This window comes from Teleopsis dalmanni, chromosome 1, assembly GCF_002237135.1.
Source record: "Teleopsis dalmanni isolate 2A chromosome 1, ASM223713v2, whole genome shotgun sequence".
Taxonomy (NCBI): Eukaryota; Metazoa; Arthropoda; class Insecta; order Diptera; family Diopsidae; genus Teleopsis; species Teleopsis dalmanni.
The window spans coordinates 163,757,181-163,781,418 of NC_051846.1; the positions used below are offsets into that span (position 1 = coordinate 163,757,181).

At 27.3% G+C, this 24,238-nt stretch overlaps 1 protein-coding gene across 1 annotated transcript in view; it reads left to right on the plus strand.

Annotated features, from left to right (window-relative positions):
• Nucleotides 1-1,278: 1,278 nt before the first annotated feature.
• LOC119669810 (homeobox protein B-H2-like) overlaps nt 1,279-24,238 on the plus strand; it is a 39,842-nt gene continuing 16,882 nt past the window's right edge. Inside the window, exon 1 of the mRNA XM_038079838.1 lies at nt 1,279-2,119. Within this exon, the coding sequence (XP_037935766.1) occupies nt 1,321-2,119 (799 nt within the window). The 5' untranslated portion in view covers nt 1,279-1,320. The remainder of the gene's footprint in view (nt 2,120-24,238) is intronic.

Sequence of the window (24,238 nt, forward strand, 5' to 3'; positions counted from 1 at the left end):
TTTCATGAAGAAGCCAACCGAGTACGAAGCTCAAACGTCTTTAACATTTTATTAATTATCTTTTTACATATTTACTGCTAAAGTTATATTACTGGCAATAAACAATATTGGATTTGCTTATGTATTTCTTATTTTTTTATTGATATTTTTCGAATTTTTTAAAATTATATTTTAAAAATATCACTAAAGTAGTTGCAATTTCATAAATGATTTCTTAAAGATATTGAGGTCATTTTTGCAAATGTAACTTTTTTATCCACCATATACTCCGTATTCCATAAAATATCAAAATTCCTCAAAAATGAAAATACTATTGTCATAATTCACCACAATAAAGTTTCTCCCCTTTCTCAACATACTCCAAAAATTAACAACTAAACAAACAGCCATTGTCTTGTGAAACAATCATAAAAAATTTGACCATTCTTCCTTCGTTTTGCCAAAATTGGAACAGTACAAGCATAAATAACAAAAACAACTCAAGCAAACAACAAACAACAGACAACATACGACAAACAACAATAATAAAACGGTTTTCAACATAAAAAAATGACTTCAACCAACTTTAACTCATATAAGTTGTCAGTGTTGTTATTGTTGTTGTTGTAGTTGTAGTTGTTGCGTTGAATGTTGTTTTTATTGAAAAATAATGAATGTCAATTGAAAACAATTATGACCAATAAATGCAACCAACAAGCAAATACATTGGCATGTAAATAAATCCACCACTGTGAGCACACACCGCTTCATAATAGAAAAGTGTAAAAAAGATAAAAGATGTGCTGGGAGTACAAAGCCAAAGCGCAAATGAGACGACAGGTGAGCGACAAGTAGTATAGTATAGTGGTAAGAAACACACAAAAACAAAAACAAAAACAAAAAAAATTACTGGTTTCTTGTTGTGTATTTGGCACCATGCTGAGTAAAATGGATTGAATAGCATTGAAAGAAGAGCGTAGGATTTAGTATCGGTTGAAAAGTAGAGTTGAATGGTTGGAATTTTGTAGAGCTGCGTGCGAATTCTCACACGAATACGAAAAAGAAATTTGTTTAAAAAAATATTAGCGACGGCAAAAAAAGAAATTCACAAAACTGAAATAGTTAAAATAAAGCAAACAAAATTAAAAAAATAAAGAAAAATGTGTTAAAATTAAATACTAAAAATCAAGAATTTTAATTGATAATTAAGTGCAAAGTGTAAAGTGTTTGATAAAATAAATAAGAGTAATAAGAGTAAAAAATACTTTTGAAAAGTTTAAAAAAAATATCAAATAATTTTTAAAGACAAATTATTATATTAAAAGCTTAAAACCGCTACCAATGACAACGATGCCACCAGAGATGTCCACTGCTGCCTCCCCCACAGTAGCTTTAGCCACACCAAATGCTATGCAACGTGATTCTCTGTCATCACTGCAATCTTCACGTTCGCGTTTTATGATCACCGATATTTTGGCAGGTAGCGCTGCGGCAGCAGCTGCAGTTTTACAAAATGGTGCACGCAGTCCAACAGCAAATCACAATGCCACACATCCACAACACACCGCACAACATCAGCATCAACAACACCAACATCAGCATCAACATCAACATCATGTAGCATTGCAACATTATATAGCACAACAACAGCATTTGTTGCAACAACATCATCAACAACAACAACAGCAGCAGCAGCAACAACAACAACAACAACATTTTCAAGGTTCACCAACGGCAATATCAATGCATCATCATCATCAACATCAACAACATCAACAACAGCATCAAACGCATCAACAGCAACAGCAACAAGCACAGCATCAATCAGCACAACATCCGCTTACGCATTTGCCACCAACGGCTTTACTTGGTTTTCCGCCAGGCGCTGCTGCCAATGGATTACATGCTGCGCAAGCGGCTGCACATTATGCTGCCTTACAACAGGAGCGCCTACGTGATTTGGATACCTCAGTTTCGAGTGCAGGGCTCGATCATGACGAACGTTCACGTTCACCGCATCCAATCGGTGGCAGTGGCGGCATACGCGATCTCAGCGGCAATGCACTCAACACGACGGGCGGTAGCAGTATTAGCGGCGATCAGGCTAGCACCATTGACGACAGCGACAGTGACACTTGTGGTGAGTCGAAATAAATTAAAAAATTAATATTATTTTATTTGAAATTGAACTTTTTTATTTCATTTTGAATTAAATGAAAAACTTGCTCATAATTTCTTAATTCGGATTTATTTCTTGATTAACTCGAAATCGTGAGAAATAAATTTTATTTGTGTGAAATAGCGATTAAATCGGTTGAAAGCAATTAGATTAGTTGTGAAATGCAATTAATTACATTATAATTAAAAATATGATATGAATGAGTATATTTTTATTTTACGTATTTAAAATAAATAAAAAACTATTAGTTTTTTTTAATTGCAAAATATTCATTGAAGTCATCTTGAAGTGCAGAAGATAAAAAAATAACCCTGTTATATATATTAGTTTATATCGGTTGCAAATAGATATATAATATATTTAATATTTATAATATAATAATATAATTATAATTATAATATTTATAATCATATAATTCACTTAATATTTAATATTTAATATCATATATAGAATGAATTATTTTAACATTTAAAATATATAGTAATATTAACAATATACTAATATGTGTTAAAATTTTGCACTATATTGATAATTAGTAGATTAGAAGATTAAATTTTTACAAAATATTTATATAATGAAGATCTTATTAGTCAATTTAATACTAAGCTCATATATAAATTAATTATAACCCCAATTTTTAATTAAAAAAAGCTACTTCCTTATCTTTAAATTGACTAATTAGTCTATATAAGTTAATTTTAATAAAATTTTGACGAAAAAAATAACAAAAGAAAATAATTTCTTAATGATATAATTACTATAATTCTATTTTAAATTATTTAAAAAACAAATCATGTTATAAAATATGAATACAATAAAAAGAATGAAAAAGAAGAAATCAATTAGCTCATATATACATTTACCTATATGAATCAAATTTTATGATATATAATAATATGAGTTCTTATAAATGATTTATGTATTAATTATTTACATTATTTTTATTAATTGAACAATTAACCCATATATAAATTAATTATAAAAAATTTTTCGTAAAAAAAGAGAATATAATAATAAAAATAATTTTTTGATAATATAATTACAAAAATTTTAGCATGATTTATTTATTAAAACTGTGGCCCTTTGCTCTTCATAGAATCTATGAGAACTAATATATATATTTACTAGCTGACCCGGCGAACGTTGTTTCCCCTTGCAATTAATTTTCCTGGCTCAGCTGAGTTATAATATTTGTTGTTATTCAACTTAACCTTTAGCATTTTAATGCGAAAATTATTTTAAATTGATTTTTTCTTTTGAACTACAAAAAGTCCACATGCATTACTTATGTTACAAATATTTTCATGTTACTTCAAATCCTTATAAGCACTACATTTTAAATAAAAGAAAATATCAATGGATATTGCAAAGCGTCGTAAGAGCGATGACTGTCTGCAATCGTATGCACTGTGTTATCTCTGCATTGTATTCGTATATCTCGACGTTCAAATGCGTCGCCAACCATAACAACTGCAACTTCATTAATAATCGGTGCATTATATCGGCTCGCGTGCTGCCCAGATGGTACTTTGATGACGATTGTATAGTTGTCGTTTAGCAGTCTGTTTGAAACGGTAGTGAACAACTGGACCAACTGGTAATGATTTTTTAAAAACGGTTCTAAAATACCCACAATTTCTTGCTCCTCCATCTGCTCGATATGGTTGTACTGGCAACGTGCGTTTATTTGCTGCTTATCATCACCCATGAAGTAGATTTGCAGAAATTTGGGATCATTATTGGGCATCAGCATTAAAGAACCAATTTGGTGATACACTTGGCCCTGAATCTTAAGCGTTGATTGAAAATTGCGACCAATCTCATTCTGAACGATTTTTGTTGTTCCAAATGATGAATTTTATGAATTTGCGAATTTTACGAAAAAAACAATTTAGATTGAGATGTAGCTTCAGCCAATAGTGCTTTCAATGGTTCTAGCGGCGAATTCAATGGTGGCAATACAACTTTTCCAGATGCGCAGCAGAAACCGGCCGATTCACCTTTGTATTTGAGTGCATGACAGTGTTGGCACTGATTGTTTATAGCACCGATTACAATTCGTAAATGTGACGAATAGTCGATATCCGACTCATATTCATATTGTTTTTTTTGTACGTTATTTATACCTTTATATATACGTTATTGTATGTTATTTTATAATTCTTCCTTTTTGTGTGTGTTCAAGTGAATTCAAGGATGGTTTAGATTCACAATTATACCTATAATTATACTGCGGAATTTAAATGCACTAAAGCTATGCAATTTTAAGATTCATTTTAGATATTTTAAACTTTTTAAACAAATCAAAGTAAGCATGGATAAATTTTAAATTTCTAATATAAATGTATATGGATACCAAAAAATAAAAAATTAATTAAAAAGACATTATCCAGTGGGCCAAATTGTGAATCTAAACCTTCCTTGAATCCACTTGAACACACACAAAAAATTTCATCAAAATCGGTTCAGCCGTTTAGGAGAAGTTCACTGTCAACACACGTACAGAAGAATTATATATATAAGATATAAGCTAATTATGTTATAAAATAAAAATACCACAAAAATGATAAAAATGATTAAGTCTATGATATCTGAATAAAAATTGTATGAACATTTTTTTACAAATATGCAATATTATTATGTATTATTATTTTATTATTAATATCTCCTTATTATTATTTTATTATCATTATTTTATTATGATTATTTATTATTATTTTATTATTATTATTTAATTATCATTATTATTTTATAATATAATTATTTTATTATTATTATATTATTATTATTATCTTATATATATTTACCAATGAAAATTATAAAAATGATAAAATAGATGATATCTGAATAAAAATTGTATGAACAATTTTTTACAAATATGCAATATTATTATGTATTATTATTTTATTATGATTACTTTATTATTATTTTATTATGATTACTTTATTATTATTTTATTATTATTATTATTTTATTATTATTATTATTTTATTATAAAAATATAAAAATTTAATATAAAAAATTTATTGTAATGTAGTAACTCTAACGAATATATTTTGCAATCTTCTACTTTGATATATTTTGCAATTAAATGAAAGACAATGAATTCTTCCATTATGAAATAAATTAGATTAATTAAGTTTATTTATTTTATCGATTGGTTTGGGAAAGGGTATTGTCCCAACTACAGCACACTAACCTATTTTTAAATTATTTAATAATTTGATAATAAATTTTATTGCAATTTATACCAATTTTATTACATTCTCATTTACATTATTTTAATAAGTTAACTTATTTTACTATCAAATATCAAACAACTTATGTTAATCTCCTTTTTTATGGACTATATGTCTTACTCGATTTTATTTCTATGGATAGTAAGTAGTAAGCATTGAAAGCAACAGTATGAATCTTATATCCAATGAAACCAGTTTGAAAGAAATGTATTGAAAATAGACTTATTTTATATATAATGAATCTTATTCCATAAATAAAGAGCCAAGAAAGAATAACATTCATGTTTAGCAGTCTAATTTTATCTGAATGAGGAAGTAAAAAATAATATTTTATGGAGAAATAGTTAGTAACTTGAAGGACGTTATATTTATTGTCTTACGACAAATGCAAAATTTCAATATCTCTATGTACTATGTACATCAGCAACAGCTGTACTGGTTCAATTTAAAAAGAGGTTTAGCCCATCAACCCTCTTTCCAGGTTATATATACAATGAACTTGTAGTCTTTCCATTAATGCTACAACAGTTGAATCTAAACACTTCGTTTATACATTCTCAGATTCATCAATATTTACAGAAAGAAAGTGACGACTATAATTACTTTACATTTAGTTGAGCTGCATTTACTGTTATATTATTCGATACTTGTATTTCCATAATACAGTGGGCTCAAGACCCCAATTGTTTATAAATTATAAATCAAAGCTAAGGGAGATCAGGAAAAAGTAATGCTTAAAATTGAGACTTGCTCTCTTCACAGCTTTGGTTAGTAGCATGGCGAACTTTTTGGGGGCAAACATATCTGTAGTTTTCTCACAGAGGTAGCCGGCGCTAATATTAAAAAAATGCAGAGCTTTGTTAAGTCCTTAAATTTTTTTTATTCATAAAATAGTTAAAGAATCATTAGGGTCTGAGTTATTCAAAACGATTTCTGATTTGATCTTAAATCTAATCTATGACTTGTTAAAAAAAGCAAATATTATGATTGTCTTTAAAATGATATGAATGATCATATCATATCTTATATGAATTCATATGAATATCTATAACCGAAGGTTAAACAAAGGTTATCAGATACATATTTAATAGCAAGATTCTCGCTTATGTTTATTTAAATTATCTCATATATAGTTTTTATTGAATAAGATGTTTAAAAAGAAAATAATAATTTTCTTTATTAATAGAAAAACATAATCTTCATAAGATCTTATACTCTAAATTATACGATTATTACTTTTAATTTGCATACTAAAGTATGAAATTATGCAAATTGTTTATGAGGAATCGTTAAGTAATTTGCAAATACTTTATTTTTATTGTTACACTTAAATGTTCAATTAAGATACATAAAATAAAAAAGAATAAAATATATTTAATGGAAACATTGCAATCATTAACTACTTTATTAAAAGTGATATCATAAAGTGCAATTAAGAGAGCACTTAGTTGATATAAAACAGATAATAAAAATGATTTTACGATTTAGTAAAAAACTAAGTACAGCTGAGTATAAAGTATAATGTATATATGATATTAGTTCATAGTGTTAAAAAGTAATAAATTATTCTCAATAACATTTGTTTTATCTATTGATAAGACAGGTTATTGCAAAATTATACCATATATGTCACAGATATTATGTGACAGTTCTCTGATAGTAATTTAAATATTAGATGAAATATGGTTAAGTCTTAGTTCAATTTAACATTAAATTAAGTCATAAATTTTAAACTGTATATTTTAGTTTGTTTTTAAAAAAAATATATTCTCTAATAATATAAACTAGAGAATTAAAGATACAGTTAATGAGGAAAGGAAACGTAATTTAAGCATAATTAGAAAGGGTTATAATGAATTGTGAAAGTATTATTTGTATATACAAAGATAAATTATTGCATATAGTATTATATCTATGTATAGTATATGTCACTATATAACTTGCCAAATAGCACCTTTCAATTTAATTTTACTACTAATAAGAAATAATTAAAATAAAAGAAAATGTGAGTGTAAGTCAATATAACCTCCTTTGATATAATGAATCTAAGTTCCGCAAAAATTTTCAAATTATTATATGTTAATCTTTAATTTGTCATACTATTTAAAATAATGGTTTGTCTTGTCTTCTATCTGGGTGTAGAACTCTTCCCTAAGTAAAAGTTTTAAGTAAAATTCATTGATAGGTTTCATTTATGTGAAGGATTGGTACGAGCGTTGTAGGTATTCCATTAGTATTATAGAATATATTATAGAAAAATAAAAATCGGGACTTTTAGGACATAAGAAATTAAAATTAAAAACTACGTAGAGCGGATGTTTAAAGTGTGGTGTAAGTGCAAGCTACATTGAATTTAATTACGCACTAGGTTATAATTCGTTTGTGTTTAGAGCTAGTTGAATATTCAATACGTATTTACCTAAGCGTATTTTTACTTTTGAGATAGATCCATCAACATTATGTTAGGTAGAGATAGTAATTTTTTTGTGAGAACAGTTTCCAGAACATATGTCATTAGTACGGAATTTCAAGTATTTTATGCTAATTTATGTCTAACTTAGAGCTTACTGAATAATAACTTGGGATGATCTGCAAACGTTGATCCTTTGTAAAGGAAAATTTCAAGCGAACCTTGTGACAATTACTATTTGGTATTAATATGTTAAAAAACCAAATGTTGGAACGAAATATTTCCATATATTTTTATATAAATATATATGTATATAAAAGAAACATAACGTTCGTATAGTTGCTCTCCAGCACCCATTCCAAAATTTTAACACGGTAATTTTAGCACTGTATACTAAAATATTAATGTACACCAGCCGCACGTTTGGCGTTCAACGTGGGACTGGTGAACAATATCAATGAATAAATTCTGCTATAATAGCAAATACAGTTCCTAGTGATAACACATAATGGAAGTGAGTTACGGCATAATTAGTGTCATGTAAAATAATATCAACAGAAGGGTTAGGTAATACCTACTACTCCTGCTAATCCTTAAAGAGGTATAATAATTATTCTTCTTCCTCCCCATATTTTTTTGGAAATTAGGTTTCTATCAAGTTAACGGTAGTGTGAATAGGCTTATTGGCTGCTTGACAGAGTTGCATTTCTAATTATCTGGCTTTAGCATCTTCTTGATTACAACGAAATAATCGCGCAAACTTAATATATCTTATGAAACCTTTAATGGATTATATATATTATTAAATATATTACTTATATATTAATATATAAGTATAAGAATTACTAGATATTATGTCAAGTACACAGAATAGGGGAGGTTATATATTTAAATATATTTTTAAACTTTTAAAGTTTAAAGTTTTATATAAATGTTTTTTTTTTTAAAAAATTGGGTAGATATTTCCTTACAATATATTTTTAAAATTGACAATAAACATGGTATTTCGATATTGATCTCCTGTACAAATTAAAATAAACAAAGTATAAAAATATTTTATTAAATATTAAACATTAAATAATTAAATTAGTAAATTAGAACTACAAGTAAAAATCTAGAATATTGCAAGAGTAAAGAATAAACTTAAATGTTTTTCGAGAAAAATCGTGTAAGGAAATGACTAAATAAGCATTTGTATCTTTTAGTCATATTTTGCTATGCTACAGTACAATAAAAGTTATGTATCTAGATACAAATATGTGTAATTATAAAATTAGGTATTTATGTAATTTAGTGTGTAAAGTTTGTTATAAGAAGTATGTCTGTCTGTTTGTTTGTCTGACTGTTTTTTATTTTAGTCATTCTGCGCTCAACTAAGCGCGAAAAAATGCAACTTAAATTTAGCAACGCTTTTAGTAGACTTCGGACTGTTAAAAATTCTATTAATCGTTGAGAAAAAAAAAATGGATTTTTTTTATGGAAATACATAAACACAACTAATTTTATGGGTTTTTACGTCTCGGTGCTGTTTGGCAGTAATTATTTGTGTTAATAGTTTAAGCAACTATTGTTTTTATTCTCATATCTGAAATGCTTAAGTATAACTATTAATTCTAAACTTTTATTATTTATTTATTATATTTTGTTTATTAATTTGTTGCAATTATATGCGAACCTATAAATCTCAACAATATAATAATTTAACTTTCAATTTATGCGTTAATAAAACATACTAAAAAATTACTCAAGCATATTTTTTGAGCTTTATAATTATAACTACTCAATTAACATTTTTTTTTTCGAAATGAGATTAATTAATTAATTAATTGCTTTTATAAATGAATTATGCACTTTGGAATTGTGTTTATGCCTATGTTGTGTAGTAATTAGTTCTAGAATTAATTGTTCTTAATTAATTTCTACTGGTAAACTCGACTAATTTAAGTAAGCTTTGCTGGCAGCTTCGACTTTGACTTCCTACGCAAATTGCAATTAAGTGTTATGTGGATATAGATTGTTAATAGAATTTAGCCCTTACTGTGCTTGTATGTCATACTACTTTTCTTTGTTGATTTATGTGATTCAGTTTAAATATTAAACTGGATAAATAATAAACTGAAATTAATACATAAAATTATTTTATGAAGAGTTTGCTCTTACCACAGATCTTAAATCTCATTAAATATTAGTTATAACTAAGCTACTGGTCTTTGCTAATCATTATTAATATGGTAATCATTATTAATAATTGAGACCCTATGCTCCAATCTGAGTTAAAAGAAAAAGAAAAGGTGAAGAAAAATTTTGCAGCTAAAACTTTTAGAGAGATTAATGAGTATTTAATATCAGTTGACTTTACACGACGTTGGTGTAGACGCCTTTGAGAAAGTATTCCCCTATAACGCCCAGTAACAGTTATGCTATAGCTCTCACTTTTGCAGAGAGCGAGCGTAGATTGTTGCATAGCAAAGAGCAGTGCTCTTACCTATATGTATTCATCCATGATACAGTACCTATGCAGATAATACAAAGGATAATGGCGGAAGGAAATGAATAATTGGTAATAGAATGAAATTAGTGATAAAAAAGAAAAAAGAGAAAAGATAGACGAATAGAAAATAAATAGATAAGAGATAAAATTATACAAAAGAAACGTGGGTTAAAAGATAGAGAGTAAAAATACAGTGAAATAAAACAACGCAGAAAGAAAAAATGGAAGAAAATAGGGTAAAACAAATTGGTAACAAAAGAAAGTGAGTTATAAAAATGGAAAGTAAAAAGGAACAAAAAATGAATATATAAGTGACAGAATTATAAAAAGCCACACATGGCCTTAAAAGTTAGAGAATGAAAAGAGAATAAAGAAACGCAACTGAAAAAAAGAGTGGAAAAAAGAAGCGGTATAAATGAGTTTAGAAATAAGAAAATTTAGATGGAACATATATAAATAGAAATAAATTAAAAAAAGGACGAAAGTACAAAAAGAATATATGAGAGAGAATTAGGAAGTTATAAAAAGTGGAAGAGGTGAAGGACATATATTGCGATTATTATTATCTTGATGTTTGGGTCTTGTTTTATTATTTAAGCTGTCGTCTTAGGGCAATGTTACACAGAAAGCTATGTGTTGCTTTCAATGTAGATTAAAAAATGTGATATGAAAGAAAGAGAAAAAAATACAAAAGTGAGAGAGAAAATATAAACACAAAATAAAAAAAAAATTTATCAAAAAAAAAGAAAAATTTTTATAAATGGTATGTAATGAGGTAAAAAAAAGGAATAAAATAATAATATTAAAATTTAAAATTATATTATATTAGTTATTAGAGTATTAAACTATGTTATTTATTTATAGTATTGATTGTAATTATATTTGTTAATCATATGTTTGCTTATAATTTTTTATTAAACACAGTTTTTAGGGTTCATTTATTTCTATATAAAATTACCAACGCTTCGAACTTTTTTGACTTCTTAATCAGGATAGGATGTTAACGGCTCATTTTTATTAGATTGTTGTTTTATTTGAAGAAACATTTATTTAGTATACAACTCAATTGGATAGGTTTAATTATTGTATAGTTATACTGACTTATTTAGATCTAATTGGGATCCATACATTGCAGAATGAAGCTTACTAGTACCACTTCCTGGCAAGCTAGTTTTTTTTGTTATAATTAATTGATTTTTTTTGTCTTTTTTTTTTTTTAATTACTTAATCGATTTGTTGGGGATCAAGAACCTAATGCATATAGTTAATTTAATAATTTATTAGCTTTGGTTTCGATTGTGACTTATTAACTTCTCGTTTAATATAGTATGGGTATTATTAAAAACTCATATTTCCTAACAAGTATCTAATGGCTTTTTTATGTCCACATACAATTTGTTAGTATTTTCATGCAACAGATAAAATGGCTTAAAACTTTTTTTAACACTTCCTGGTGGCTTATTTGTTTCTGTAATTATTAATTTTTTTTTATTCTTTTAACGAACTGCAATTATGGTGTATGTAGCTAATTGCGAACCATTTTGGCTTTATTACAAATTACAAATAATGTTTATCTAAAACATATATCATATTAATGACTTTTATTACAATTTTCCATCAAAACTTTTTATCCGCAGTCACAAACCTGTCAAATAATTATCTATTTAAATATTGCAAAAATAATTGCAACACTAAACCGAATGTAGTCAGTCAGTCGTATGCCATGGAACTCCTAACTAAGACCGTACCTTCGAAACCAATTCGATACCAACCAAACCAAGCCAATGCAAATCTCTTGTAAATGGCGAGGAGATGCTTTTAAAAATGCTAGCGCTAAGTAACAAACTAACTTAGCTTAAGTAACTTGTGTTCTTGTTGCTCTGCTCTTGTTCGCATACGAGCTTAAGATTACATTCCAGTTATTTGTGGTTGCCTATCTTGTATCTGTGAACATGTTTTATGTATCTATGAGTGTGTATGCGAGCACAGCGGCTTATAGTTCATTTGTACGGATCGAGTTTATTCTATCTCATATTGTTTAGTATTTTGTAGTTTTGTTGTTGGTATTCCGCAGTTTTTTCTACATGGATTTTGCATGCATGAAAGCTCATTTTTATTTCAATCATTAAGTATTATTAAACATTTTAATCGATATGCAAATCGTTACTAACGACTTTTAAATAGTGTTAAATGCGATGAAAAATATAAAATTATTATTATAATTTTTTTTATTTGTTGTTCTGTATTTGTACAGTATTATTTTTTTCGATTTGGTTAGGTTTGTTTTGTATCTACTGTATCCGTACGACAATTTTGATGAACGAGTTAAATAATTGAAATTAATTTACGGTATTTAAATGTGGTGTGGAATGTAATTTAGTCGCTTGCCTATCCGAGTATACATGGGTATACACGGGTATGCATATGAGCTTATATAGATGCATATATGTTTAAATGAAATCTGATCAGATCAATATTATTTTACGTAAATGTCATTGATGCGTAAAAATTTCAATTAATTACTTATTATATTGATAGAGGCAGTGCAAATTTAATTAAGATAATAACATTCCATAAATCTGCATACATTTTTATATTTTATATTGTATATACTTCAATCGTATTTAATTTATTTTGTTTTTGTTTTTTTTTTGTTTTTATTTATGCGACAATAAAATAAATGATTTTTTATTGTAAACAACAGATAACATACGGAAAATTTGCAATTCTATTAGCAGTTATATTTCAATAAAACAAAGTAATTGAATAAAGTTTTTAATAAGTCAATTAAATAGTGTAATATTTAAAAATATAATATGCTGTTAATATGTATTAACTATTTATTTAATATTATAAAGATAATTACTATACTTAATGAAATGCTAAAGAGTAGTGGATTAGTTTCATAAAAATTCGTGGCGTTAGTGACGTTAGTTGGAACGCATTAGATACAGCTGGTTGAAGTTGATTTATTCCGTTTTATACGCCTTATACGCTTAGATTAAGAAGTGTTTATGAGGTACTTGTATGCTAAAGTAAGGGAAGTTTATAAAGTATTTGTACAAGTATTTAGTACGTTTAACAAAGAGTTGAAAAATATTTTACTTTAAGCAATCTTCTATTAGGGTCTCGCAGTACAAAAAATATTTTGAGGTCCCAATACTTGAATTTATGGGAGCCTAAATCCATATCGACCATTTAATCGAATGCGATGCAATATATCATCTGTCTCCCAAAACAGAGCTTTACATCACAGATTTAGGAATCTATTCTAAGCAATATTTCTTATAATGATTAGAGTGTAAATAAAGCTGAACATTGTAACCAAAGTTTCTTTGTGCTAAAAATACCTATAAATACTCGAGTGTCTGCGAGCCTAAATCTATATTGAGCATTTAATCGATTTTCATTTAGTATATTATCTGTCTACAAAAAATAAGCACTATAAGTCACACTACTCTATTGGAACAAATATTTCTTAAAAATTAATAGAGTCGAATAAAGTGGAGGATTGTAGCCAAATTAGATCCTTTGTGTTAAAAATATGTCTTAATTAACAGAAAATTTAGAACTAATTTGAAATAACATGTGTTTTTAAAAAGTTATTCAATGAATTTTTATATTATTAATTTTGAACAAAATTTTTTGAATTTTGTCTCTCTAAGAATACAACCATTCAATACTAAATATTGTACTGATTGTGGGCTAAATATAGTCATAGTGTTACGGTATTGTTCAGTGGCGGCAGTTTTCAATTGTCTAAAAGGCTCATCTCAAACTTAATGAGAACGAATATGTTTGAACTTTGTCGCTATTTGAGAGAGTGTAATTTTGAATTAATAGTATTGTATTACTTCTAATCCTAGCGATGTATTCGTATTTATTTTTCTACATTTTTATTAACACTTGAAGTTGACTGATGAAAAAAATTATTAAAAATAATTTTGAAACTAATAATAGTTGACAGTTTCAGGGTTACATTATTTAATAAAAAACACAGCTTTTAAACATCGGATTTGTGCTTAGTTTTGTTTATTATTAAGAATAATATGGATTATAAGTATATTACACTTTTATTACTAAGTTTTTTTAAGGTTTTAAGCATATATCAAATTTACGGACTATTGTGTAATATATTGATTACTAATTACTTTCTGAGATATAATACTTTCTTCATATTTTCCGTCTAGGTTTTGATGTGGAATTAATATAGCTCTCGTAGCTAAGAAGGGAAGAAGAGGGTTCGATCCTTCTTTCACTTCATCTATTATATACTGGCTTGTTGTGGTATTCTTCTTTATAAACTGTATAACTTCATTTAATGAATATACAAATTGAACTAGTTTATTCGTGTTGAGAGTTTTTTTTGAATAAAACAAAAAAAAAAACATAAATAAAAATAAAAATAAAAACTGAATAAGCTTATTAATTTAAATAGATATTATTTAGTATATTTCAAAATTTAACATATTTTTCAAATATATTAGTGGATGATCTTTAATATATTTCATAATTTATTGTAATACACAAGTATATTTAATTAGACCAGGTGCTTGTAAAGTAATAAATTATATTTATATTTTTAATAAGATCGTCAAAGCGAAGGCATATAGAAGATATGTTCGCTCATTATATACTATAATTTCGGTACATTCCGTACTCATTCCTGTTATATTTTCATTATAAAAGAAAAATATGAAGATAATGTGATGTTTGACATGGGCTGGCTAGAACATTGTACCCATGCTAACATAAGAACAGTTGGATTAATTTAAATTGAAAATACCGATTATAGTGTACAATAAAACTTATAGTTTTCTCTTATAAGTTAGTATTTTTCACAATGAGAGGAAAAAATATCACAAGATGTGAGTAAACGTGACATTTTTCGGACGTTAATCTGCTAAGCTGCTTAAGAAAAATAAAATCAACAACTGAATTTCTTTTTCTTTTAAGAAAAATTTTTAAAAAGATACATCAATAAAGTCAAGACCAAATGTACAGAGGAATGAAGTCAAGTAACAAGAAGAGTTTCAGATAAAAATAACAAAAATAATAATTTTAAAGAATGAATTTCTGTATTAATGTTTTGTTATAAACGTTTCATTGATACACACAAATTTCTTCTTATAAATTTTGACAATCATCAATGAAGTGGTTTGGTTGGATCTAATGTAATTCCCTTACATAGAAAAGATACAATGTTTGTGTCTTTTTATTTTCAGAAGTAACAGAATAAATAAAACGAATTTTTTAATTTGAATAGCTAATATAGCTATTCAAATTAAGCTTATATGTAGCTGGGAATTTTTTCGATACACAAAATAAATAATTCAAATAAAAATATGTGTTAATATTTAATAAAATTTAAATTAAATATTAAATAAATAAATCTAAATAGGTCTTTCAGACCACCTTCACCATTAAACCAAACTTAACCTAAGGAGCGTTGTTACTCCCATTTATCTTTGAAGGCATTTCAAAAGATCTATATTGTTTAAATATTTTTAATTTTCATTGTTTATAACAATAATTAACAAAACATTTTAACTGTTAGATCGAAATGTATGCAAATATTTGTATAATGCTATTTTATTTACGATATGTATATGAACATTTTAAATATCCCAGAGATAAGCATTTTTCTAATAAGACTACTTAAATATCAACAAATCGAGCACAAAGCTTTTCGTTACTAATGACAGCTAAATGTTTTTCTTTTAATTATATTAAAATATTTGATATTCAATTTAAACTACTTCAATTAGGTACGACATGCCTTAATATGCAAATTTTTGTTAAATAATTTCTAAATATTTACAAAAGATATGAAAAAGAATACTATAGTGCTGCATAAAAGCATTATTTATTCTAAATTAAATGTTTGCATGAAGTGAATGTAAAAACATGTAAACTATTATTTTCGCTGTCTAGATGTTGTAAACTAACACTTTAATTTTGGTTTATCTGAATATATATTTGAGGTGAGATGAGTATTGACTGTATGCACGAATTGGGTAAAGTACTTGACATCGTAATTAACATGACCTTAATGTAATAGAACAAATCATATTCCGATTAATTTGTTCAATATAGAACTTATTGGATATATTTTTGTAAATGATTTTGACGAATTTTTTCTAATATTTCTTCTTTTCATATTTAAATGTGTTTGATTGGTACATTTTCATTAAGTACTTTATAATAAGGAATTTTAGTGTTTAAACTGGCACTTTGTCATTGAGTAATTTTAATAAAAATAGTAAAGTGCTTGAAACTGGAACTTTGTTATTGATTTTGTCATTTTTTACCGATTTTGTCATTAAGTAGCGTTTTATCAAAGAGTTCAAATTCCGAATTCGATATTATTTGTAAAGATATCTCTCATTATTATTTTGGAAATCTTTCTCATTAAAATTTTAAGTAAAAATTAGAAACAATTTTTCCTCTTCGTTTTTGTTTTAAATAACAGAAATTAGTTTAACCAAGTTACGAAAATTATTATCAAACCTAACAGTTATATCACAAATCATACTTTTAAAAATTTATCGAATTGCGAGTTATCAAGATCGCTCTCAATTGCGACGATATATATTTAGTAAAGTAGTGATATCCAGCTCCCAGCTTTTGTTGCTCTTTTTGCTAGTGTAACTCTCACTATATGGTCGCATATAGTAAGAATATGCTATGCTTACTGTTTATAAGCAGAGATAAATACAATTCCTTACTTTAGACAAGCAAGCAGAAATGATCCAGCAAAATTTTAAGTGATAATAAACTAAACATATTGCTTCTGTTCGAAAGATAACAGTTAAAGCCTGATATGTTAGTTCAATACCATAAGTCCAGATCGAAATCAAGATTGTTTTGTAAATAATAATAAGTACTGTCTTTTCGATGCAAAGTTTTGATTGTCACGCTATGAGTCTATATGATTTACTTAATTAAATACCTAATGCTTTGCGTTTTGTGAATATATGGTAATGGCTAACCAGGTTAACCTTGCATTAAAACCCATACTAAAGTGTTTAAATTTCTTTGAGTGGGGTATCAAAAAACCATTGTTTAGGAGAACTGAAGTATAAAAATACGTCGCATAGATACATAAAAATATATGGTTAGCCCAGACCGGTATCAGGATACGTATTAGAAATAAATATTTTATAATCGTTGGAAAGTTTTGAATGTCACCCTATGAGTTTTGTGTTACCACAATGGGCCATCATTTGAGCTCAAATGGTCTTTTTGGGATACAAGGTTTAACCTAACCACCCTAAGAGTCCTTAATTTAATACTTAATTTAGAGTACTTAATTTAATATCTAGTGCTTTGAGTTTACTGAATATATGTTGTTGCTACGTTAAACTTGGTTCAGGAGGTACACCAAAGTACTTAGCTTTCGTTTAGATATCAAAGTATTGTTAAGATAAACTGTAGGAGCGAAGTTTTTTCTTGTTGTTAAAGTAAACTGTGTTGATTTGGTTTTATTGGCTTCTATTTTCTAGTTCATGAGCCATTCTGAAATTTTTTTTAGACTACCTTGGGATTTGCTTGATGTCAGTTTTGTTTTAGTATCTGTAGTAGTTATCTATGAGTGTCATCTCTAAAAGTACCAATAACAGTATCTAACCTGGTTTGCATGTCACTTGTGCATAACATTTATAATATTGGGTCTAAAAAGGTATCTTGTGATACATCTTCTTGCACTTCTTGAAGTTTTGTAATTTTTTCAGCCTGTTTTACTGGTTCAATTACTTTAGTCAACGTAGTAAGGTATATTCTCTTTTAAATTTTTTTTTAATAAATGTAATGTGTTCTTTACTTAAAATACTTTTTTTAGCTCTTTAAGCTTAAGAAAAACGCGTGTTACTTGAGACGCGTGCGAGTGCCATATGCAGTTAACCCCACGCATTCAATTTCAAACAAACTTACTGTTCCATTCATAATGTTAAAAAAAAAAAATTGTGTAATTATAATTTCTTTTTACTTTAATTTAAAATATATTAAAATATTTTAAATCAAAAAAATTTTTTTTACCGCTCATCGTCAACTTTTTTGATATAATTTTTTTTTTTCGCATAAAAATTGAAGGCAAAATTATTTTAAGCTAAACTATTAAATCACTAAAGTTGACATTTGAGCCGAAGTCGTGCTTGAAACTGATCCTTGTTAAGCACGTTATCACCGCACCACACCGCACTCAGAAGAGCAGGGTCTTATAAGTGAAGTGTGGGTTATCGTTATCGTTTTTGTTGTAGTTGTTGTAATTGTGTGAACCAATTCGAGCGTTGAGTGATTGCGTTGACGTCCGATCACACTTCTTTGCAGTTCATTGAGCATTTGTACCAAAAATTTTTGATCAACGTTTGCATAAAGTATTCAAAAAATGTTCATGTTCAGTATTAAATACTTGTATATATAATATATGGTATAATGAAATCGATAGTCTTCAAATAAAAAAAAATTAACAAAAAAAAATTAGTTAAAAAATGCATAAGTTTTTACTTTAAAAGGTTTCAGTTGTGTTTAAGTGCAGACGACAACAATCACTTTGTGGCACCTTAAGATTGTTTTGAGAGAGAGAAAAAAAATGAATAAAATAATTAAAAATAAAATTTACGACTTTTGATAAGACTGCATTTCTTGTTCCTCAATGCTCCATTCTCAATCCCCCATTCTTCATTTACCACTTGCACTCCAGGCTAAACTTGTTTCATTTTTAATTTTATAAGAAATTTAAATTTTTCATTTGTATATTTTTTTTATTTTTATTTTTATATAAATAATTTTCTACACCCAAAAAAACACTTTAGAAACAAATTTAAATTAATTCGGTCGAATGCTTAAGTAATTAATTGAGCTATTTGAGGCTTAAATTTATGACATCATCGTTAACTAACAAAAGATACAATATAAGAACAGCAACAGTAATAAATTACAACAACACTGTGCCCAAAAAAAAAAAAGTTAAAATAAATATCAGTTGGAAATTTGCCGCCAAAGATACAAAACTCAAAGCGCGTTTAAGCCAATTTAAACAATGTCAAATGAGCCTTTTTAACGAGCTTGTTGTTTTGTTTTATTTAGTTTTTTTGAAGTATTTTTATATAACAAGTCAGCGTTGTTGTTGTTGTTATTGTTCTCATTTATTTTAATTTGATTTTAATACCTATTGTTTGCTTTGATGGTTGATGGAAGTTATTCATTCATCCAGTGTAGTTTTGATCCTAAAATGTAGTCAAGGCTGGTTTAGTCGTGTGGGCGTTTGATGAATAAAGACAGCAAAATAGAAAAAAGAAGTAAGATTTGGCTTTGCCAAAATTTCAATACCCTACACACTAAGTCATCATTAATTATTTACTATGACAGAGCCACCATCTTCGATATATATTTTATATATACCGAAGATAAATATAATTATATATACGATTATGTATTTATAAATAAATTTATGTATTTATATATATATTTATGTATATGTGACAGCTGTATCGGCATAGGCAAACGAGGCGGTGGCTCCTCCAAAACTGCGCAAAACATTAATATATGATAGGATAGAGATTCTTTGGGTAGGTTATACCGACGATTCCAAGCGATTCACTTAGTCTTATAAGCCCATTCTGTCACCGTGTAATTAAAAACTTAAGGGTTGGAACCACTTAGCAATTCGCTAAGATCCTCAAAAAAGAAAGCCCCTAAACTGATAAGCAGCACCGCGCATGTGCTAAACAGAAGCAAATTAGATGGGAGACATTTACATCATCCTCTTCACAACCGCGGAAGGTATGGTTGAAAGGAAGATTCAGTCTCCTAGCATTGTTATCTAAAATACAATGACCATGCTTTCTCTAAATGTGTAGCTAAATATATTTAAGTAGATGCTGACTAGTAACAATTGATTGTTAAGAGAAGTTCCATTGGAGAATTAGCTTCTAATTACTAATTTATGTAATGGATAAATGACGATAATACAACCAGCAAAAACAGATGATTGATATAATATCCGGTTTTGAGCAGCAATATTGCATACTAAAACGAGGATCCCTAGAAATATGGCTTACTGCTTGTAATAAATAAATGTCAATGGCAACAAACAGAGTATGCTCAGACAGCTTATAACTAGCAATAAGAGAGGATTGATGTAATAATATATGCTGAATAGTAATATTTCATGATGAGAAGAGAATGTCCACCAATATGTGACGGATGAATTCCGATGATATGGGTATGTGTATGTTCAGCTAAACAACATGTAACAATAACAGATGATTGCTATAATAATAGGTGCTGAATAGTAATGCTTCATATTGAATGGAGGTTCCATGAGGAAATGGCCTCCCTTAATGTAACGGGGGATTGACGATGATATATGATATGCATGTTTTGACAGTCCCCAAATAGAGACAATTTGGATTGCCTTTTAGAGTCAATTTTTTCATTGCTGCATTAATTCTTCATACAGTCTAGTCCCAAAAAATTTGATATTTTTTGTTTCTTTAAAAAAAATGAACTAGAAGTTTGCTTTAATTCAACTATTGGATCTGATCAAAAATATATATTTTATAGAATACTTGAATTTCTTTACAATTTATTTACAAATGTCATCACAAACTAATTATACCTTTTCCAAATTGTTTGAAGGGTATAAAAATGAATAAAACAATAGATATAGATTGTGTAAGCATGTTATCACATAAAAAATTATTTATAATTTTTTTTATTGCTTTTAATAGAAACACGTTAATTTCAAATAAATAAATAGGAGATGCAAATGATCTATGAAATTTATGATATTTATAATTTTTATGGTATTTATCATTTTTATGATTTTAAATGAAAAATGCTTCAGCTTGAAGGTAATATAATAAATATTACATTCCACTAAAGAAAATGCTATTGTATTGATTAGATTCTCAAAATTTATATGATTTCTCTCAAAATGTTTGATTTACAAAATTTTAGACTTAATCCAATAAAAAAGCAACCTTACCAAATGGGTAAAGAGTTACCCATATTTGTATCTGTATAGACAAATCTGCGGCAATCTAAGCATTTTCCACATAAAAGTACCTTTTAAGAGATTTTTTGGTGATCAGTAACGATATCATGCAGTTCGTTCAGGTAGTTCGTGACCCAATTCCTTGAATACTGTGAACCGGATCCTTATCGAGGAATAAGTAAGTCCACAACTAATACTTTAATCAAATATTTACTTAGCCAAATTGCTGCTGGCTAACAGTACGGGTTAGGAGCTGGTTCGTTCGTATAACTATTACAAGGTGCTCCTTCTATAATAAGTAAATCAGAGCTAAGGATTTTGACAGCTGTTTTGGTTTCTCATTATCTACATTACTATCTTAACAACATAAATCTGTTTGAAGTCGGTTTTACTTAAAGACAGGTGTGAGCCCCGTTCGCATTATATTTGTGTGTGCGCTGGTTATGAGCTGTCCCAGAAAAAGTTTCACGCCTGGAGCTTTTAGGCTTATCTGATAAAAAAGAATCATCATGGTAAACAATTTGGCTTTAATTTGTAGAATTAAGGAAAGCACAAAGGAATCTTCTGTTGTCTCAGTTACCTTTTTCGATATTTCTAACTATCTAATAGTTCTTTTTAATATTCTTGAAAAATTTACTAATGAAATAAAGGGACTAACTGATGTTACGATTTGCTTTAGTTTATTTGGTTTAGATATTAAATTTATTTAGGTATATTTCCGTTGAAGGAAAATTGGTTTAGTCATAAAATAACATTAAAGAATGTAGTTAAACAATATATTAAGCTGCGATAAATGTTTCGATTTGTACTAATAATTGTAGCTAATTTTTACTACTAAAATTTTTTAATAATTGCAAAATAATAATCAACTACTGAAGTTATGATGTTTGGGTCAGTCAAATCAATTTAATCAACTTCTGGCGCTAGAAACAGTTTAAATTTAAAACTTGATATTTTTTATTATATTAAGACTAAATATTTAAAAAAACTTGACCAATAAAACCGGGTTGAAATGAATTATTAAAAACTATACTCTCACAAAATGCGTGTTCAAAATGTTGAGAAATATTTAGACATTTTATAATATAAGGGAATGACATATGCATAATACTACGGAATTTTTGTTTTATATATGCCATAACATATATACATTTTTTTTTATAAATTCAACAAATATTTTTTTATTAAAATCTTTAATGCAATATATCGTTTAACACGCAAAATAAAAATTATAAGTTTTCTTATTTTTGTTGGAATGAAGGCATTTAATGCATTTGTATGAAAAAAAAAATATGCTAGCTTTAATCGTTTCCCTAGGCCAAGTTTGTTGCTTAAGTCTTTCGCTTTGCTGTTTGCTGCACGCACAATGCGCGCCAACGCTGAGTGCAGTTAATATATTTTCTAAGCAACATTTATATAATAAATAAATAATAAAATTAATTAAAAGATTTTAATTTTTAACAAATAGATAAATATTTATATATGTGTATGAACATAACTTTACAGTTATGTAATCTTCATAAAAATAGTATATAATTATTTATATTTTTTTTTTTTTTTGTATAAACAATGTTGCTTGCTATGATAAACGTTTAGTAACATTTTCCGCAAAATACCTGCAATAAATAGAAATTAAAACAAAAATGCAATTTAATGCATGCCAAGAAGAGATTGCAGTTAATTTATACAATTAAAATGTTATAGTTTAGTAGGTGGTTTCGAAGCAAAAAAGGGGAATCTACAATGTTTTCATTTCTGCTGTGAAAAATAACAAAATAAAAAAACAAAAAAAATTTAAATTAAAGAATGGAAGACGATTTTCAGATAGAGTTTCAAGCTTGCGCATTTAACCGTGTTTAAAGCAGTTTAGCCGCAAGTGCTTAATTGCTTCCCGGCAAACATTTTAACAAATGTACTGAAAAGTCTTATAATTTTTAATTTTAAATTAAAATATAAATGCATTCGGTTTTTCTTTATGCACTTGTGTTGGTTTGCGATAAAACGTAATATTAAATAAAGTTAATTCATTCAATGTAAAATGAAAATTTTCTCAGTGCGGAAATTTAGTTAATTTTTATTTGATTTTATTTTAATTTATTTTATTTTAATTTATTGCTTAAATGCTTTAAGTAATGTTTAAACTTTACCCATGGCAAGATTATTTTATATTTAATTTGAAGAATATATACATATATTTTTTTTATATGTTTTTATTTTTTTTTTTTTGTATAAGAAAGGTTAGGTCTGTGTACTAAATGCCACGTTTACCGCTTACTTGTCCGTTGCATTGGTTTGGAATTATATTATTTTAAGATGTTCTTCCTTTCAATTATTTGGGCCAGGGGTATGGCTAAAGGGGGACATATGAAGCAATTGTCCACTAAAAGTGTGTCCGAATTAATATTTTATAATATAAAGTAATATGAAGAGATTTAAAGTCTGAAGAAGTATTCCATAAGTGAAGTAGATTTTATAGCAAAAAGTACTGTAAATAGGATTAATGTGTGAGATAATATTTTATAATGTAAAGTAATGTGAAAAAAACCTATAGAACTATAGACTTCTCTTTGCAAAGAGGACCGAGGTTTAAGATGCAATGCTACAGACAGTCTTTTGCAGCAAAAACCGATGAGTTGTACTGTAAAGATTTTTTATTAAGTAAATTTGAATTTGTAAATAATGAGACTTTTTCCAAAAGTAGTGAACTACAACAATAAATATTCATTTCATATTATTTTAATTAATTGATTTTTTGACTGACCATACAGCTGTTTCGAGTATTGCCAAATACCAATCTTCAGTGGTTTTGGAAATAATTTTTGTATTGAAATTTTAATAAATAATTTTTTGAGACTGCAAGTACCAGGAATCGAACTCTTACCCTGCCAAATTTGAAGTTCAGAGTCAGCGCTCTTAACCAACTGACCTAAAGCCCTACTTT